Genomic DNA, 18,765 nt, shown 5'->3' with positions numbered 1-18,765 from the left:
TGCAATCTTGAACTCTCCCTTCCACAGTGACAGCCACCACACAAGACAGCGGTAGTACCTGCAGGGCTCTATAGGAAGGCAGTTTGGGCAACCTTTCAACGAAATGTTTTATTTTGCACACTGTTAGTCTAAATTACAAGTTGGGACAGCAACAGAGGACAATTTCCTGTTTACCTTAGGAAAAAAAAGTCCTGAAATGCTCAAACGGAGATCTGAGGCTGTCTGTCTTTTAAACATTCACTTCTACCTCATTCACTTTTGTTCCTTAATTTGTCTGATATTTTGGTGTTAGAAAGGTATATCAGAGCTTGTTTCTTGAAAACCACTGTCTATGGGAAACGCAGGAACACTGAATCTCTGCAGGTTTAAGAGTGAATATCTGGATTAAGATCTGAAAGTTTCAGCAAACAAAAGAAAAGTGCATTTTAGCTCATTTTCAGCCTCGACTTCATTCCTTCATTGCCGTTCACTGTTTCCTGTGTTTGCAGTGCATTGCAGTAGTTATCTCACAGACTAAAATAGTTTTTCTAACTAGTGTTGACATTTATCAAATTCTAATGTCTTTTTTTTGTCTGTGTGGTTGAGTTGATCATAGAGCTCATAACAACATTTGCAGCTTTGCATTTGAGTTGTTTACAGCTGATTTCAGATAAGTTATGTATTTATTTATTGTGGGAAAGTCCTTCCAAATAATCAGTTTTTATGCTTTTATTTGTTTTTTACATATAAAAAAAAACCTCCCCCTCTTTTTATGGCCACAGTTATTATGAATCAAGTAAAACAGTTTGGAATTGGACAGATTTTTATTTTTTTTAAGGTATAAGCCTAATATGTCTCATATTGGTATTAAGTAATGGTTTGTTTTTGTTGTTCTGGGAAATGTCAGATGTCTGATGATAGATTTATGCAACGGTCACATATTTTCTGCACCATGATCCCCTAATGCCTCCCCGCCCACCTCCAGTCTTCCCAAAAACACACACATTTTCCTTGGTTGGAGTCAGTGAGCTCTGCAGTGTTTTCTGTGTCCGTCTCCACCAGCGCAGGGCTACACAGACCTTATTTGGAATGTCAGAACAGAACTGATAGGAGTGGGAGTGAAACAAAGCTTCCCACTCATTTATTTTTTCCTCTTACTTTTAAGTCCCTTTTCAAACCGAATCAGCAGAGGATTGTTTCGTAGCATGAGTGCAGATTAGTGTGACTGCTCGCCTATCCAAATGCATGTGTGTGTAATTTAAGCGAAAGCTGAGAGAGATGGCAAAACTCAACAAGTATACCCTTTTCAACTAGTGGATTTTTCAAAGCTTTCTCCATTGAAGCGGTTTAAAACACTAAATGTGTTTTCTCCTCTCTAAAAGCATGAGGCTTATCAAGGCCTGGCTGAGTGAAGCAGCATTAGTACAGCATTAACCACTCAGCCCAGGTTTCCCACGGGATATAAAATGGATCCTTGTTTCACTAGGAAATCGCCATACCAATGCTGCCGAAGAGCACTTTGCTGTAGCCACACCAGATATTGACAAATGTTATTTCCTGATTGGGAATTGCAATCAATGCACTTGAAAGGGAGCATTGAGGAATTCATAATCATAATAGATGAGTGATATGGCATAAGCAGGGCAAAAAATATGGTGCAATTAAAGATTATCTCGTCAAAACTTAGTGCAGGTCCTGAATAATATACACAGTTAGCACAATAGCCAGTGAAGCTACTTAATGGGTTTTCTTTGTAGTGGCCAGAGATATGACTGGAATGGCACAGGAGTGTGTTGCTCAACTCAGTACTGGCAGTGTTGGCTCTCACTGTGCTGCAGCTGCATGCTAAAGAGCAGCCAGATGTTTTAGATGGTGAAATGAGCCTAGTGTGCAGGAAGCGGTTCTGCATGCCATAGGAATCATCTTTGAAAACAGGAAGGGAACTTGTTCCCTGCTTATGTGCCTTTTCCTGTGGCATGACCGGAGGCAGGCCTTGTGTTTGGCGTTTGCTGGGGAAAAGGTACTTGAAATTGTTTGGTAATGGCCTTTAACGGGTACAAGTGTTACAGCACAAACTAGAAGAGCCTTTAACTTGTTCAGAGACAGATTTTTTTTTTTTCAGAAAAACTAAAAACATCTTATTATCTACTGTGTCATGTGTCCAAATTTCCACCTCCGCAGTAGTTACATTCTTGTGTACTGTTACAGCTAAACCAAAACAATGCATGGAAGCTGTTTTAACCAGTTATATATATAGTATATGCTACAGTCCTGCTTAAAGATCTATGTTTTTGTGCTTCACAGTCCTGGTTTGCTTCTTCTGTGGTAACAAGCTGTACATCAAAATGAGCTACTGCAAATATTGCTACCCTTAAATTGAGTGTTTACATCAACAATGTGTGACATGACCCTATTAAAACAATGTGATAGTATGATAATTTAAAGATGACAAATTTACTGATGTTAACTATTCACATAATGTCATGGATGTCATAGGTGTTCTAAACAAAAAAAAGAAAACCTCTCAAAACCCATTGTACACTACTCTCACAGCACCAATGATGGAGAGTCACAGATGGCAACTACATAACAAGCTAAAGAGTCCAGTTTAGATCAAAAACACAAGTAGAGGAATATGAATGGTAGGGCAGCAACTAGAGATTATTTTGGTAGTCGACTAATCTGCCAATTTGCAGAAAAGTAACAAGGTTACGTTTTGTTTCTGCTGAGCCCAGGTGGGGTGAATTGTATAAAACTTATTGCAGGTTTAAACCTTGGCTGTTACGATTTCTTTTATGTTCTGATTTAAAGTATGTCGAGCCACCCACACCCTCAAGCTGTTTCTCAGAGTGAAAGTTGTTTCTCACTTTCTGCCCTTAAGCAGAAACAGTGCAGTACGTCTATTGAAAGAAGATAAAGGTAAGGTAAATTACACACTTACAGCACTTGGTATTGTACCAATGAGACTTTAAGCTGAAGAAGGACCTTAGCAATTAGCCAAGTTGATAGGAAAGCTCAGTGTCTGGTGACCAGCTCTGCGTTTGTTAAATGGATGGATGCTGTGCTGCACAGAAGGAGGTTTAATGGTGTTTTAAAATTTACTGTGAACAAACTTTAAGATCAGAACAGTTGAATCTAGAATTTCTTGCTTTGCACAGATACCTTTTACTGGAAAATAGAGTCGGCTGCGATGCATAGGATTGTTCCTGAATCTTGGGAGCCCTCAGTCCTCCTCAGTAAATGTCTCTGTGGTTAAGAATGACATATAGATGAGAGGCGACAGCAGTGTCAGGAGCTCTGAGAGCCACATGGCCATGGGTGATGTGATGTGACGGCTTGTCACTGCGATGTCGGTGACCTGTGGTACGTCTGCAGTGGCACGGCCTAGCTGGTGCTGCGGTAATGCTTTAGTCGCAGCGCTTAGACTCTGTCATTGTATCTGACAGAATATATATATTGAATATAGGCCATTGAAACTTACTGCCCTGGGGAAGAATAATTAGTATTTTTAGATCAATACAAATGGTAGATTTACTAAAAGACCTTTTATATATTGTCATCCAGAGTTTTGCAATTCATTACATAGGGTGCCTGGTAATAGAAAAGAGAGCTGCATTGCTTGGCTTATATGAGTTCTTATGATGTCCTTGCATGTTTTTGGAGAATGTTCTCCTGTCCTTTAACTTTGGTGATATCGCATTAAATATTTCTGGATTGTGAACATGCCAAAGCAAGGACTAGCTATAATCTTCCCCTGTAATCTTCAGATTTGGACAGTGGGGAGCTCTTCTTTGGAAGGTAAATGTCTAACAGGATTTTTAGTGTTCAAGCTGCTTTTGATTAAAATAGCAAGTTTCTCTACGGAATGCTGGAACTGAGATACAGTAACTGTTTAAAAAAAAAAAAAGTCTGCCCTCAGTAAACATAATGGATGATTTCTCTTCAAAGGAGCTCTTATCATCTCTTCCCATTTCCCAGAGGCTGCCACAAAGCTGCCTCTTTTATTCCTCCTGCTGCTGCCGCTGCTCATCCTTCTCTCCTGCCTGCTCTCTGGAGGGCATCCTCAATCTAATACAACTGTGTCAGGAAGTATGGGGATGCAAAGTGCTGAGGAGCCAAAAGTAGCCCACCTCTGCAGTGTGCTGCTTCGTCCCAACACACACCAGCCTGATTAGGGAGGCACACCATGAACCTGTGCTCACATTCCTGTGTAACCTTACGGCATATGAATTCAATTCAATGTAACTATCTAACAAAAGCAGAATACCTGAATTATAATAAAAATACTTATTATTGCATCTACTAAAGTTAAATTCCTCTTATTCTTACTTCTATGCAAATCCTATTGTTCAATGAAATGTTTGTATTGTGTGAAAGCCAAAGATGGCTCTTTAAATTTAAATTGAAGTGCAAAATTGTCGGTAGTGATTGAGTATGTTTTCTAGTGGTTGTTATGACATCACTGTTATCCTGGAGATTTTTTTTTCTTTCTGTTTTGTTGCATAGTATCAAATACACTCTGCTTACCTCTCTACTCACTGAAATGTGCTGAGTAAAACAAACAAGGATCCCCCCCACCGCTTCGATGACCACACACACACACGCACACACACGCACACACACGCACACACACACACACACACACACAGTATGATTTGCCTATATACTGCCTTGTGAATATAAATACCAAGTCTGAGCCTTAAAATAATGAAAATGTTCAAGTTATCATGGATGTTTTTTGGCTACACTATCATAGCTTGCAGCTTCCTTCAGCTAGTTCAAATTTTATAATTCGACGGAACTTTCCACATTTGGGCCTGCAGATGAATTTTGTGTGACAGCTGATCATTGGCACTGGTCTGAAGGTTCTTATTTCTTATCTGGCAATAAATGAGCTGAAATCCCCTCTTGCAACAGTATGCAACCTGCTGAACTGCATAAATATTATGTCTCCCTAGGAACACAATAGTCGTATTTATTCCTTTATTTTGGGACTGTTTTTTTCCATGTCAAATGCCGAGAGGGAGGTCTCTAGCTCTCTCAGGAGCAGATTGCAACATGTTTCAAGGCTCTGGTGAATAGATTAAAGGCTGGCAAGCTCAATCTCTCATTGAGCCACACTCTCTTACTCACACATGCGCAGACACAAAACCTGCAAACACTCTAAAACCTATACCCTTAAAGCATGTATGGCTCAGAGGGCTGTGCCACTGGACTGACAGATGGTACCATGAGGCTTGGTGTTGCGCCGTTGTGATGGCTCACCCGGAGCCCCATCCACACTGCTCAGCATCACTGCAGTGCTCAGCTTGACACACAAGCCAACAGCCTTCCAGCTCACATGAACAGATAGGCTCTGTTGACATGGCCAAGGTCAGGTTCCTCACTGACACAGTCAAAGATCATCAACAAACGTGAACCGGGATATGTTCAAAACTGAACTTATCGTTCTTAATTTCCTCAGGAAAATCATTTTTTGGAAAATTGTCTCCAAGCTTGGATCAGCGGCTCTGCACTGTGCCGTATTGGGTTCTTTTTCGGTTTACTATATCTGTGAGAACTTTTAATTTGATTTTCCAGCTTGTACTAATCCATTTTTGAAAAAAAAAATAAATCCTGGTGTACACACTGTGCTAAACTATAACCTTGGGCCTGACAGTGGCTGAACGTTTTCTCAACACAGAAAATCAACGGCGCAGTTGCGCGTGCCTCTCTTAGATGATCAGTATATAATATATAGGTTTAAGCCGCTCATGCAGAAGGAATCTCTTTCAAAGTGATTCAGAGCATCTGAGCTCATTAAATGTTAATCAAAAAATCTATTTTGAGATCACTAGGAGATCAGTCATGAGGATTTCAGGTCAGCTGTGAGGCCACTGCATCCGAGTACTGAGAGTTGAGTGAGCAGGATGGTCCTTTTTTTGCTGTGAAGTGTTTGCGCTTGACGTTGGGGTTTGTCCCAATTGAAGCCAGTATCGTGACACATATGAGTGACTGAAGCATGAGAAAATCTCAACTGCAAAGTCTTGAGACACTTCATCCTTGAAGTTTGAACTGAACACTACTCCTGGCTATTTTTTTTTTTTTTAAATGGCACAGAAACAGAAATGAGGCAACCCTCTCTCACAGTGGCTTTTTGCAACACATGCACTGTCCTTTCCATTATTCATGATGTGTTTTCACTGACAGTGCCTTGAACCATGAGGAGTACTCCTGTCTGTCTTTTCCAGAAAGAGCCCTGTGGAATGAGAGAACATGTACCTGAGGTGCACACACTAAAAAAAAGCCTGTTCTCATCTGGTTTTGGAGAAAATCACATGTCGTAGATTATGCGGCTCTCATTGAAGATGGAAAAAGTTCATATGGCTGATTAACTCATGGAGCATTTCCAGTGTAAAATTATATGCAACTCCAGAGTTCCCTGTATTAAGCAGGAATCAAGCAGCCAGACTGCCATTAAGATAAGAGGTTTTTTTCTTCTCTAGACTCTAAGAAACTGTCTGCTGAGGTTACTTTATCTAGCAAAGCATGTTTAAATTATTGCCTCTTTTTGTTTGGTATTGGGTTGCATTTTATTTTATTTCATTACTTTTTTCAATTATTATCTTAATAATTATTATTATTATTTAATTATTATTATTTATTATTATTTGTTTGGGTTTTAGATGCAAACCAATAAAACGTACATTACGTTTCACTTACCAGCCTACTTTGTTTACTTATTTGTCCCTGTCGAGAACATTTTTTAAATACTACTCTCTTTTTCTACTATTGAAACAATCCTCAATGCAGATTTCAAGATAATGTGGCAAATGTTGCACATGCAAGCCCTGTTGGGGCTGTTGGATGAGCTTAGATTAAGAAAAAAACAGATTTTTATAAGCACCTTGAAAGTGCAAATTCTCAACATACATTATTTTGCACAATAGGAGGCAAAGATCCAAGAGAATGAAAACTGACCGTAGCTTTTTTTTTTTTTTTTTTTTTTTGAGTGGATTCATACTCATCATAAAATGGAGCAAAAGTAAGGGTCTGCTGCTTGCATGTTGAATTTTTCTCCTGGATATCTTTGTTTCGCAGTTGTGGTTTAAAAAATATGGTTTGTATTAGCGAGATAAAGTTAAATGCAAAGTCAGTGTGATTAAACAAAACAATGTCCCTCTGCTTTTAAGTGCATCAGCATTATTGTCATCATCCAGTTACTGTGTCGAAGCACGCATGGACATGTATTAGCATTTACAGGCTTGGTGAGTCAGAGATATTTGTACCTTGATTAACATGAACTGTTGTTAAGAGCATTAGTAGAAATAATATGACATGAACAGAGTAGAAATGTAGTGAACTGCAGGATTCGCTCCAAAGCCTCAAGCTATGAATCATCTTAATGCCAGCTAGTGGAAATGAGTCAAATTTGTTCCACAGTGAAATATGCAACACACTGATACTCCTCCTATGATCAGGCTGGTGTACAATTAAAACCATTTTGTTTCCATGCAGGAGTCGCATTAAAATATGGTCAGATAATCAGCCATTTGTATGAATGCATTTACACAACAGATCGCTTCTTAATAGACAGCCTTTCTCACTGTTGTTAAAGACTCATATTGGAGATTGTATTGTTTTGTTGACGTGATGATATCTTCTCCTAAAAATATGACTTATTTTTGGAATAGTAAAATTCACAGTTAGGATGTTAAGAGTGTTGCTGTGTGCTTAGTTAGTTCCACCTCTGTTCTTATTACCTTAAATGAAGACATGGGTAGAGGACAAAAGGAAATCAGATATCTGCACCAGCATGTTAAGCAGAATCTCAGCCACAAAGGAGAAACTCTGTATATCTAACGAAGCACAATGGATGAAAATATAATGTATGCAAATGAGGGAAACAGACAAAGAGCTTATTCTTCTCTCTGCAGTCTGTCGACTATATCAGATTCCTAACTATCTTCTCATCCCATTCAATGCGCTCAGGCTACATTATATCAAAACATTTTTCCAGTTCCTTCTTGCTGTATTGGAAGAGTTTAAATAAAACTGTGTATTCAAATTTTGCCCAATCTGAACGTGCATGGTCTTACCCTGATTTGTGATTGATGCCAGAATGAACCGTTTGAGAAATCACTGCTTTTTTTAACTTTAAGATTAGCATTTGTTAATTAATATGTGTGAAATTAGTCTTGAATACATGGTGTCACTTCACGTCTGTGTAGTGTATTCATTTTCAGAACTGCTTTACATTCTCTCACATGACATATTTTCCATTAAGTACAATAATTTAACTCTGGGTTTATCTGAACTGCATACCTGCTGGGGTTATTTTTGAGGGGAGGGGGTTGCTTACCTGGTGATAAAAAGGTAAATGTTAAAAGCCTTTGATATTTTTTTTTTCTGGGTTTAACTTCTATATGTTGTTTTTTGCAGATTCATGGATCTTTGCGAAGGAAGATTGAGGGGCATGCCCCAGGACAAATATCAAAGCAAAATGGCCTTTCCTGTGGTTTCCCTGGATCAGACTTTAAGCGGGTCCGTGTGGACCACAACTTAGCCCAGTCCCATTCTCTGCAAGGCACCTCAGCCATGAGCATGCAGAGGAAGAATTACATGATGCCTCATGCACTGGGGTCAGACATATTCAACATGACCCTGAAAGAAATGAAGAAAGAGCCCTCTGAGATCCAGTCTTGTGACCAGTCAAATGCAGAGATGATGTTTGACTTCAAAGATGAAGGTCAGATTGATCCAGAACTCCAGGATCTCTTTGATGAACTGACAAAGACGGTGCCTACACTGAATGACCTGGAGTTTGAAAAGATGCTAAAGCAGGATGATACATTTGGCTTGGATCTAGGACGGCCAAGCTCGGCGGGAGCAGCTGCCAGTCTGTGCTCTCCACTGGAGAAGCCGATAAAGACAGAGCACTCACCCGATTTTGGGCAGGCTCATTGTGGCTCACCACAGCTTCGACCCGCTTCTGCAGGGCCCACTTTCACATTGACCAGCACGTCTTCAACCACCACATCGCAAAAAGCAAACACTCAGGCAGGACACCCAAGGATGCCCTGCTGGCCTGAAATATCTCACGCAGAGCAGCTAAAGCAGATGGCAGCAAACCAGCAGCAACCGAATTCTCTTCTCCATCACCACCACCAAACTGCACCTGTGGCCCTGACCAGCTGGGCTCCTTCCATGAGCACCCACTCCTCCACCAGCACCTTCCCTCAAGACAATGTATCTAGCCCACTCCCACTCAACCAGCAGAGGATTGGCTCTCACAATAAAGGGATCAACAACTGTCTCTTCAAATCAACCAGCCACAATGGCTCCAATCATTTGGACATGAAGGTTCTCAGCACCAAGCCTACATTGCATTTCAGCCCCAAAGTACCCCATTCTGCCAGCCAGCCCATGTCTATCATGACAAACCCAGTGAACAAGACAGAACAGCAGCAACAGTCACCTTCACCGGGTCCACATCAGCCACATTCAGGTCTTCATTTCCAGAACCAACAAATCCCCACATCAGGAGCCCTTTGTCTGCAAACCAAGACTGCTCACGGAGGGCTGCCTTTCAGACCGTCACAGCAGCGGCAGGTAAGGTCTCTGTCCAAAATTCCTTTACACACGATTGCCCTCATGTGAAAACACTATTTTAACTTTTCAGCTCTACAGCAGGACGGCTTCCACAATTAAGAGATTTGATATAACATGTGCCCATAGCGGCATATCAAGCATAGCTAGTGCCATAAAATACTGAGACCAGTATGGCTACTTAACATTCTGTTTGATCCACAGAATGTTTCATTTTTCTATTTTACTGCACTTTATGAACAAAGTCAATAACAGCACCGACTGCCTTTTTGTCTGTAGAAAGTCTAGTAACATAATCCAAAGCACAATCAAACGTACTGATTTAGTTGTCCTGCTGGCATCTTCAGTTTGCTTGCAGCAGCCAACCTGCTGTCTAAAACAGCTACAATGCAGCTCTGTTTATTCTGCGACTTTATTGTTCTTGCTAATGTCTGTGTGTGTGCGTTTGACGATGACACAGATTGCCAGAGCATGGTAGATTATCATGCAGGACTTCTAATTTCTCTGCTTGTCATGGTGGCTCCCTGTCAGGGCACAGATATGCACAGCGGGATTTGCTAATTGGAGGTTGTTAGCTACAAGGGACAAGTGGTGGAAAATGACAGTAATCTGCTTAGCCTAGTGCCGGAGGTTGAATCACTGATTTGTTATGATTGGAGAGATTTAGACCCTCCCCTCTTTCATTTTTTGCACCAACAATATCTGTAGCTGCCTTTGTGTGAAACGATAATGCGAGCCCCGCAACAGAGCTCTCGTAACCTCTACAGATCAAGGGAAGTGCTTGGGTGACTGGGAGAGGGTGGGAAGAAGGAGAGAGGGAGGGAGTTATGCAGACATGGAAGTAAACCAGGTAGGATCATGACAGTTACATCAACACATCAAAACGGGACCAGTTTTACCACTGCTAGAGCTATTTACACTTTAAACAGTGGCTGTTCATGGTTACCTTGAAACTACTTGACAAATATTCCTGATATCAGAAGCCTTACATAAATGTTTGAGGCAGAAATACACGGGCTTAAAGATTGGTAGATGATTTAAATAGACAAAGAAAAAAAAGCATTTTCTGGGCTCAGATTGACCCCATTTCACAATATTTCAAATCTTTTTTCATAAACACAATGGATCATTTCAAGCGAATGTACTGGCTGCCGTAATAGTGACAGTAGTATTAGTGTTGCATTAGCGATAATAAGCATTTTTATAAAATATGTAAGATGTGGTATCTAATTTAAAAAGGATTGCAGTGAGAGAAAAGGGGAAGACACTTAACAGAGCTGGATATCAAATAATGAAAAAGACTTGTGAATTTGTTGAATTATTAAACATTATTTCAGAGCTCCTTAAAGTAAAACCTCTTTTTAAAAGTTTGTGAGGGGTTAAGGGCTTGGTGAGGCAGCTTTCCCAAAGAGATTCTTTTTTTTAATGTGACCAAATAACCAGCACGTAGCTATGAATATGATAGGGTTAGAATTGAGGATAAAAAAAAAAGACCTTTATAATTTATGGACACTATTTATAATTTCAAGCTGAGCTAAAAAGTGCTGATAATGGTGTTTGTAAATTTTAGCCAGCATGTACAGGGTTAAAAGTCCAGCTAATGAGAGAGGGACAGCTTATAGAGAGGAGAAAAAGAGTGGAGTCTCTTCCCACAGTGAACTGAATTAGTAATGCCAGAGAAATAAAGGTCCTGAAAGAGTGCCCTGATCCCCTGTGTAACACAAGTAACTAGCAGTGGGCTTCCTTCCACTGCCTGAAGCTGGAGACCGTTATTAAAGCATGCACGTCCAAACATGTTTGAAGCTTCTTACTAATAATCAGTTTCTGAATCAAACCTGACGAAATTCAAATCCACCACTGTGTAAACCTCTGAGGTTGCACAATATTCGCTTCACCCACTTAAAGTACTCATACGAGTACATTCTGGAGCAGCATGCACTAGAGGACACTAATGCATTATGAAACCTGAGTTACTGTGGTTGGTGGCAATGCTGTCTCAAGGATAAAATTTTGTGTTGCTAGTTTCACCAGTTGTGTAGCTGTCTTGTGTGTTTTGGCTAAAGAAAAAATACTTTGGGGTGTAATATGAGTGCTAATAAAGAATGAGGCAATCCCGGTGTTTATTATTTTTAATTTCTGAAATATTGCAGCAGTGGAAAAAGTACTGCTTCAATAAAAAGAAAAAAGCTCTGTATGGAGTTTTCGCTTCCAGAAAGACCTTTCAGGGAAACAAAGAAAAATGGTTTTCTAGCACAAACTATGTTAGTGAAAGTTAAGCTTTTTAGTTCCTTAATGACTCAAGTCAAATAGTTACTGAATATTTTTCCATATTAAATATCTTTATAGCAATATAATGACCTATGTTTAGTTTTTTTTATTTTATTTCAAATTCAGTTGTGTACACATGCGTTACAAATATTTGTCAGACAGTCTTATCCAAAGCGACATCTGTATTTTCTCTGCATCAGATCAAATGAAGACATTTGACAGCGATTTCATCATCCCATACCAATTCCTATTTTAATACGACACACAAACTTTCTGGAGAATGCTGTCCTTATTGAAATGCATGAACCCAGTCGCCAAAGTAGCCGAATGCTCACAGTGCATGCCACATAATCTGGCTGCAGACCTGAGCTGGATGTCATAACCCGTCTAACACATTTCCTTTCTGTTTTATCACTACTACTACACAACTGTCTAGTAACGGCAAACATGGAGTAGAACTCAAAACTAAGGCAACATCTAAAAATAAAGGTTTACTCAAAGTAAATAAGGACTCCTCAACTTTTGTTGTCGATCTTGTGGCACCAGATCCTTCAGTTAGGATAAGAGCGGGGCCGTAGGGGTTGAGCCTACCAGGTCACTCCAGCAGTGCTGTGAAGGGAGTACTTGTTTCCTGGGAAAGGGAGCTGCGGCCAAGTCCAGATGCCGAGGCGCTCCCCAGGGACAGCATCCTGAGACCAGACTGGAGGAAGTGCAGTGTGAGAGCCGGCGAGGCTGGGCCTGGATCACTGTCAGCTGCCTGCGCTGCCGCAGGATGGGAGACTAAATCACTCCGCTCCTTCTCTCAAGCCCGAGCCACATGTGGTATTCATTTACAAAAAACTTGTGAAGAATGGAAGGGGGGAAAACATGGAAAACAGCTTTATGACACATCAGGATGACAGAGGATTACTCAGTTGTACACGCTAAAACACCCCTCATTGGGTCTTTTCTTACAACAAAGATGGATCAAGCTCTCTTCAGTTTACCTCTGTGGGGAACAAGTCTTTGAAGGTCACGTTTTCTTATAGACTCAGTAAATGGATAAAGTAAATCAAAACCAGTGACTCTGCTTTCTACTGTAAGAGGAGAAACCACTGTTTTGATGTTTCAGTCCCTGTGTAACCTCATTGCCATGCTTGGTTTGCTGTGTGGGTTGAACTCGGGCAGAGAAGGCGAATATTAGCTTACGTGAAGTGGCTTGTGACTCCTGATGAGTTTCGGCTTCCCTTAGTCTCTAATCCTGTCTCGTTACTTCTCCAAATTTCAGTCCATTCATTATCATTCACTAAGACTAGTAGACACACACGCACACACACATTCTTCCTTTTTTTCTTCAGAAAATCAGAAAGCTACTACCCTGTAGATTTTCATTCTCTGCAAAGACTCTGTCCTTAAGTAGTAGCTTCTGGTAAATGCACTGTTGGATTTCTAATCCATTTTACCCTGGGAAACATTTTAAGTCAACACAGTGACTGACACTGTATACACAGTATGTGTTGACTTGGATTTGGTGCACATTAACCTCCTTCATGACAAATGTTCGCACTTGATGCAAGCTTGTGTGTTGTGAGGGTGTCCACATGAAAGGCTAGTTTTATTTGGAGCGCTTGGATGGTCGTCACAGCTGTCTAAAAAAGCTAAAGAAAATATGAAATGGAAGGACTGTAACATCTTAAGCACCATGGTATTCACATGGTGAAAGATTATCTGCAACAACAACAAAAAAAGCATACACTGAGCACAAAACTTTAAACAAAAAGCTAGTTTGGATCTCTCAATTCCTGCGCCGCAGACTACAACATTTTAATCAGTGATAGTGTCAGGAGCCAAATGGGTTTCTAGAGGATGGAATGCCTCCTTGCCAAAAACAACACAGTGATCAGTAAGGGAGAGCTTATTAAATGGAGGTAGTCATGGTGCTGGCGCTTAACTTCCCATCGGCACACATTTCCTGCTGTCTCAGGGATTCTTTCCACTCTCTTTAGACACAATTATCAGGGGAGAGGCAGGCCTTGAGGATGACTTGAACCCCCCGCACCTCCCCCAACAAAAAAAAAAGAACAGAAAAAAAAAGCCCCCTCCATTTTTCCCTTTTTCATCTGCAGAGGGAGTAGCCTTGACCACATTCTGGAGGTTGAATAGCATCTTTGAAACAGATGTATGATGTCTTGTAGAGTTTTGCCCCCTACTGGCATGCCTGTGTTGTTGCAATGTTTTGATTTTGTGCTTTCACTGAGAGTAATGTAAGACCATCCTATTGTCTCTTTTTCAAAGGGTCTTCCTGCTGGTCCAAGGCTGCCCACTAATGGAAGCTTAGGAGTCATGTCAGCCCAGCCACAGCCACGACCCCCGGTCCCAAACAACCAGCAGAAAGGGCCTCCAAAAACACAGGCCATGCAAAGACAGCTCAACCAACCCCAGCACACCATCGGCAATTCAGTAAGCTGCATTTACATCATACCGTTTTCACTGATTAATTAAGACTGTTTTGATCAATCATATGAATATACTGTTTTTACTTTCAAGGACAAAGACAACACACATGATCAGTTTAGTCGTCACCTGACAAGACCACCGCCAGATTACAAGCAGTCAAGAAGTATAGCTGGAGTTCAGCAGGGAAACATCTTCCCAGGTACTTTAAATTTCTAGTGATTAAGGAATGCTTTACATGCTAACAAACAATCTTAATAAAAAAAACTTTTTTTTCTTTGTTTGATGTTTCTGCAGGTCGAAACTCCTCCCAGTGTCCTAACAGTGGCCCTGAGAAGACCCTACAGTCTTGTCACCTTGCAGTTGGTTCTGCTTCAAAGATGAGTGCTTCACCATCAGACCGTAGATTTTCTATTGGGACAGATTGTCACCCCAGTTCTTGTGTCAGCCAATGCCAGCAGCAAAACAGTCACAGTCAAATTCGACTGAATCCGAGTAAACCCAGGTTCCAGGGCCCAAACACACAAGGAAAGTCTTTTGGGATAAACAGTGTGGCAGGTGTACAGCACCAGAGATTGACATCTCACTTGCGTTCCTCTGTGCCAGGACAGGGTGTAGGAGGGTTGGTGACAAATGTCAACATGGGCTGGGGTTCAGCCAACAAGCAAGTGACACCTGGACTCTGTATTAGGCAGCTACCCAACCCACTACAGTCCCAGGGTGTGCAGGACTTGCCGAACCATCCATTCCAACAGAGACACATTGCCCCTCCCAACCAGGTAGCACCAGACATCAGCATGCACACTCTAAACCCTCCACTAAGAGACATAGGCCAGAGAGTAAGTCAGGCAATGATGGGTTCTCCCTCAGCCGTGGGAAACCTTAACCAGGCCTCACCTGAACCGAGGATACCAGCAGGGAACTTTACAGAGCCCAGTCCCAGCTCTAGCAGCTACCATAATAACAGAACTAACCGTCTGACCTTTGACTTCCTCCCAGAGGGGGACAACACAGTTCCGGGAATCAATGCAGACTCAGACTTCATAGATTCCCTGCTCAAATCGGGCTCTGGAAATGATGACTGGATGAAAGATATCAATTTGGATGAGATTCTTGGTAGCCACTCGTGAATTTGGGTCACAAATGACTAAAAATGGACCCACAGCTCAGAGCTTGTAGAGGTATGTAAGGTGTAAAGGATTACATTTGTAAGTAATATTAAAATGGACTTTTATAGACTTATTATTACCCAGATATACTGAATTGCTTTGTATTGTATTTACTGTGAAAATCAATTGTGTTCTATGTACTCTGCGTATTTCTTCCTGGTGTATTGGCCAAGAAATTGCTTTTCTATGCAGTCACTGTTTTTGTGGTCTGTGCTCTGTGCTGTCCTATAGAGTAAAGTACAAAATTCACACTGTGAAAAGAAAATATTGCCATTATTTTCCTTTTCATCCTGGTTTGTGTTTCAAAGTCTAGCATCACGTGGTATGAGCTTTCCAGTGTTTTGCTGCCAGACACAAGCAAGCTTGCAAAAGCATTTTTCCCCCTTTACTTCCTTCTTGTTCAAACTGTTTCATCTGTGGTAGTTACAGTTTAAATTATGTAACCATTATTTTTTTTTTCATGTTATATTTAATAATTATTGGAATAGTAAGTAGACATTATATTACATGTAATTAATAAAATTTATTTGACTCAAGTTGTGCTTTTGTTGACTTTATTTAATAATGAATCGTTTGGTTTACTACATCTCATACTTCCAAATCAGCGCATGTAGATACTCTTAATTAAAGGATGCTTTGATGTTATGTCCCACTTTACAGGGTTAGTGTGTTGAAATGACACACTTTAACCCAAATGGCAACCTTTTCATAAAAATAAACAAGTAGTGTACAGTGCTTAAACTTAACAAAATACTTTTTAGTGCCTTAAAATATTTAAGGCACTAATGAAGCTTTTTCTTTGTTTGTAACTACCCCAAATCTGTCCATGCAGCTTTTGGTACCTAAAGCTAACCAGCAAGTAAAAGCAAAAGTGAAAGTTGGATGGAAACAAGTCAGCAGAGTGAATGAATACCAAAGAAACAAAATCAAACACACAAACAAAACCTAAACTGTTTTCTTCAGGCTGACAAAAATTGTATTATGCATATTCATTTTGTCCCCAAAACAGACAAGATATTCTGGAAGTCATATATAAATCAAACGAGGACAGCCTTCTTTCATCTTAAGAATTGTCAAAATTAGGAACATCCTATCTAAGAGTGAAAGAAAAAATACTGCATACATACACATAGTCCTTCTACTCTGGACTATTTTTTATTAGGGTGTCTCAGTACCACACTGAGAGAAGTGAGGCGAAAGTGTGCGATACTGAAAAGAAAGCGAGTGATGATTGCTGTATGATTTTTCCCCCCCAAACATCAGCTTTTAAAACAAAATGTTCAGCACTGCCTGAACTGAAACAACCATTATTCTAGATAATTACACCTGCGGATGAGTGTTGCTGAGGGACTGTAATATTGTTATGTAATGATGATTTGCACAAAATGTCATTGAACCCTACAAAACAGATATTATATTGGTTATGTATTTTAGCTAATAACGCTCATGATTAAAAAATAAAACGAGCAGCCTGGAAATTTGTTTACAGTATGTCTTGTCTGAAGTAAAGGCACAAACAATTATAATGATTAAAAAATGTTTCAAAATGAACAACTTACAGAAAGTAAGTCTCACCCCAACCGGTTGCGGCAGATGACCACCCCTTTCTGAGCCTGGTGCTGCCGGAAGTTTCTTCCTGTTAAAAGAGAGTTTTTCCTTCTCACTGCCCCCAAGGGGGTCATATGATTTTGGGGTTTTTTTGAGTTTACGTAGATGTTTTGCATTGGAGGTAGTGTAAGGTTCATGCATTAATCTAAACTCTTTGGCCTGATGTAAGACCCAAATTGGATGTATTATGATACGATAATGCACTGGCATGTAACTGTCCTGTTCAGTATCTGGCACAGCCTCTCGGTCAGGTAAGCCAAGTATACTTTACCGATTGCTTTGAAAGACGTGTGACCATCAACAATGAAAAGTTAATTCAAATTCCCTAGGAGGAATTGTTTGTGTTCTTTATATTTTAATGTTTTGGGTCCAGTCTATTCTTTGTTTTTGATTTTTGTTGTTGTTGTTGTTTTTGCCATTGTCTTGCTATTTTCAGAGTTATCTTTCCAGAGTTTCAGTAGCTAAACTATTAATTTGGTGAAAAAAATACAATAAAATAATAAAAATAAAATTATAAATCTTTGCATAAAATTTCATACATAGACATTTATAAATACAATAAAATATAGAAAACAGATGTGTGCAGTACACAGGTTCAACAACATATCAGCATAAGAATAGAATAGAATAGAATGATCCTATAATTGTCCCACAAGGGGAAATTTGGTTACTTAAATAAGAGCATTTATTTAAACCTGGTAACAATGCTAGTGTTTTCCCCCCAAATACCCCTGACAGCATAATGCCGCTGGAGGCGGAGCTAAACGTGGGCAGTCAGGGCTCTGTCGTGTTTTGAGGTTGATGGTGTTTGTTGTAGTTACCTACTGTGAACACAAGAGGGAATCAACATATCCTTCTGTTCAAGTTAACCTTTCAATTCCAAGGCTTTTAATTTGAGGCTGAAAGTTTCAAAAACCTTTAGGTGGGCGTCGGTTTAACGCGCTGTTTAGTTTGCGTGACGTGACCTGTGACGCATGCCTTTCCCTCTTCTTCCTCCGCTTTTCTGTCAGTCTTCACTGTCCCTATCGAAAATGAAGCCGGTCCTGCATAGTCCGGTGCTAAACTGGTATGAACAATGACTTTTATTTTGACATTCACCGGATGTATCGCTTCTCAACAGTTCCACAGTTCCACCACTAGAGGGCTAACAATTAGAGCCTTTAATAATTATTTTGAAACCAAACATTTTAGAAAAATGTTTGCTGTACAATACAATTAGAATTCATGCTTAAAACAAACGATAAAAAACAAAATATGACACAGGGAAATATTACCACAAAGTATATACTTTATTTTAGGCCAATTTCAAAGTATCATATGAAGAAAGATATATTGTAACAGAATTTGTTCTAAAACACATGCACATTTCTATCAAAAAAAAAAAAAAAAAGAACAGATCATTACTGAATATAAATTCATTTCATGTGCATTTAGAAAACTCTAAATACAAAATCCTTTAACTTGTGATTAGTTCTACTGCTACAATGAGAGTCAACAGCTAATATGCTCTGACAATTACACACTAAGCATAAAATCAGGTCTGTGTGACAAAATGCATTGATGCATTAAAACGAAAACTAGCCGTGCAATACGAGCACTGTGGTGTACCACTCATTTTAGTTGCATTGTTCTCACCAACACTGTTCATCCATCTTAAAAATCCACCAGCACGTGACTTAATATTCAGTAAAATCAAAACTAAAAAGAGGTTTCTCATGAA

General features: G+C 40.0%; 1 protein-coding gene across 1 annotated transcript in view; it reads left to right on the top strand.

The window, feature by feature from the left end:
* The window catches only part of maml2 (mastermind like transcriptional coactivator 2), a 33,439-nt gene extending 17,473 nt beyond the window's left edge, over positions 1-15,966 (top strand). Inside the window, exons 2-5 of the mRNA XM_005735943.1 lie at positions 8,401-9,570; positions 14,110-14,274; positions 14,362-14,470; positions 14,566-15,966. Coding sequence (XP_005736000.1) covers positions 8,401-9,570; positions 14,110-14,274; positions 14,362-14,470; positions 14,566-15,398 — 2,277 coding nt within the window. The 3' untranslated portion in view covers positions 15,399-15,966. The remainder of the gene's footprint in view (positions 1-8,400; positions 9,571-14,109; positions 14,275-14,361; positions 14,471-14,565) is intronic.
* The last annotated feature ends 2,799 nt before the right edge of the window (positions 15,967-18,765 follow it).

Source organism: Pundamilia nyererei, unplaced genomic scaffold, assembly GCF_000239375.1.
Source record: "Pundamilia nyererei isolate P.nyererei 1_Seehausen unplaced genomic scaffold, PunNye1.0 scaffold00066, whole genome shotgun sequence".
In the NCBI taxonomy this organism is placed as follows: domain Eukaryota; kingdom Metazoa; phylum Chordata; class Actinopteri; order Cichliformes; family Cichlidae; genus Pundamilia; species Pundamilia nyererei.
This window is presented reverse-complemented; position numbering and strand designations above follow the sequence as displayed.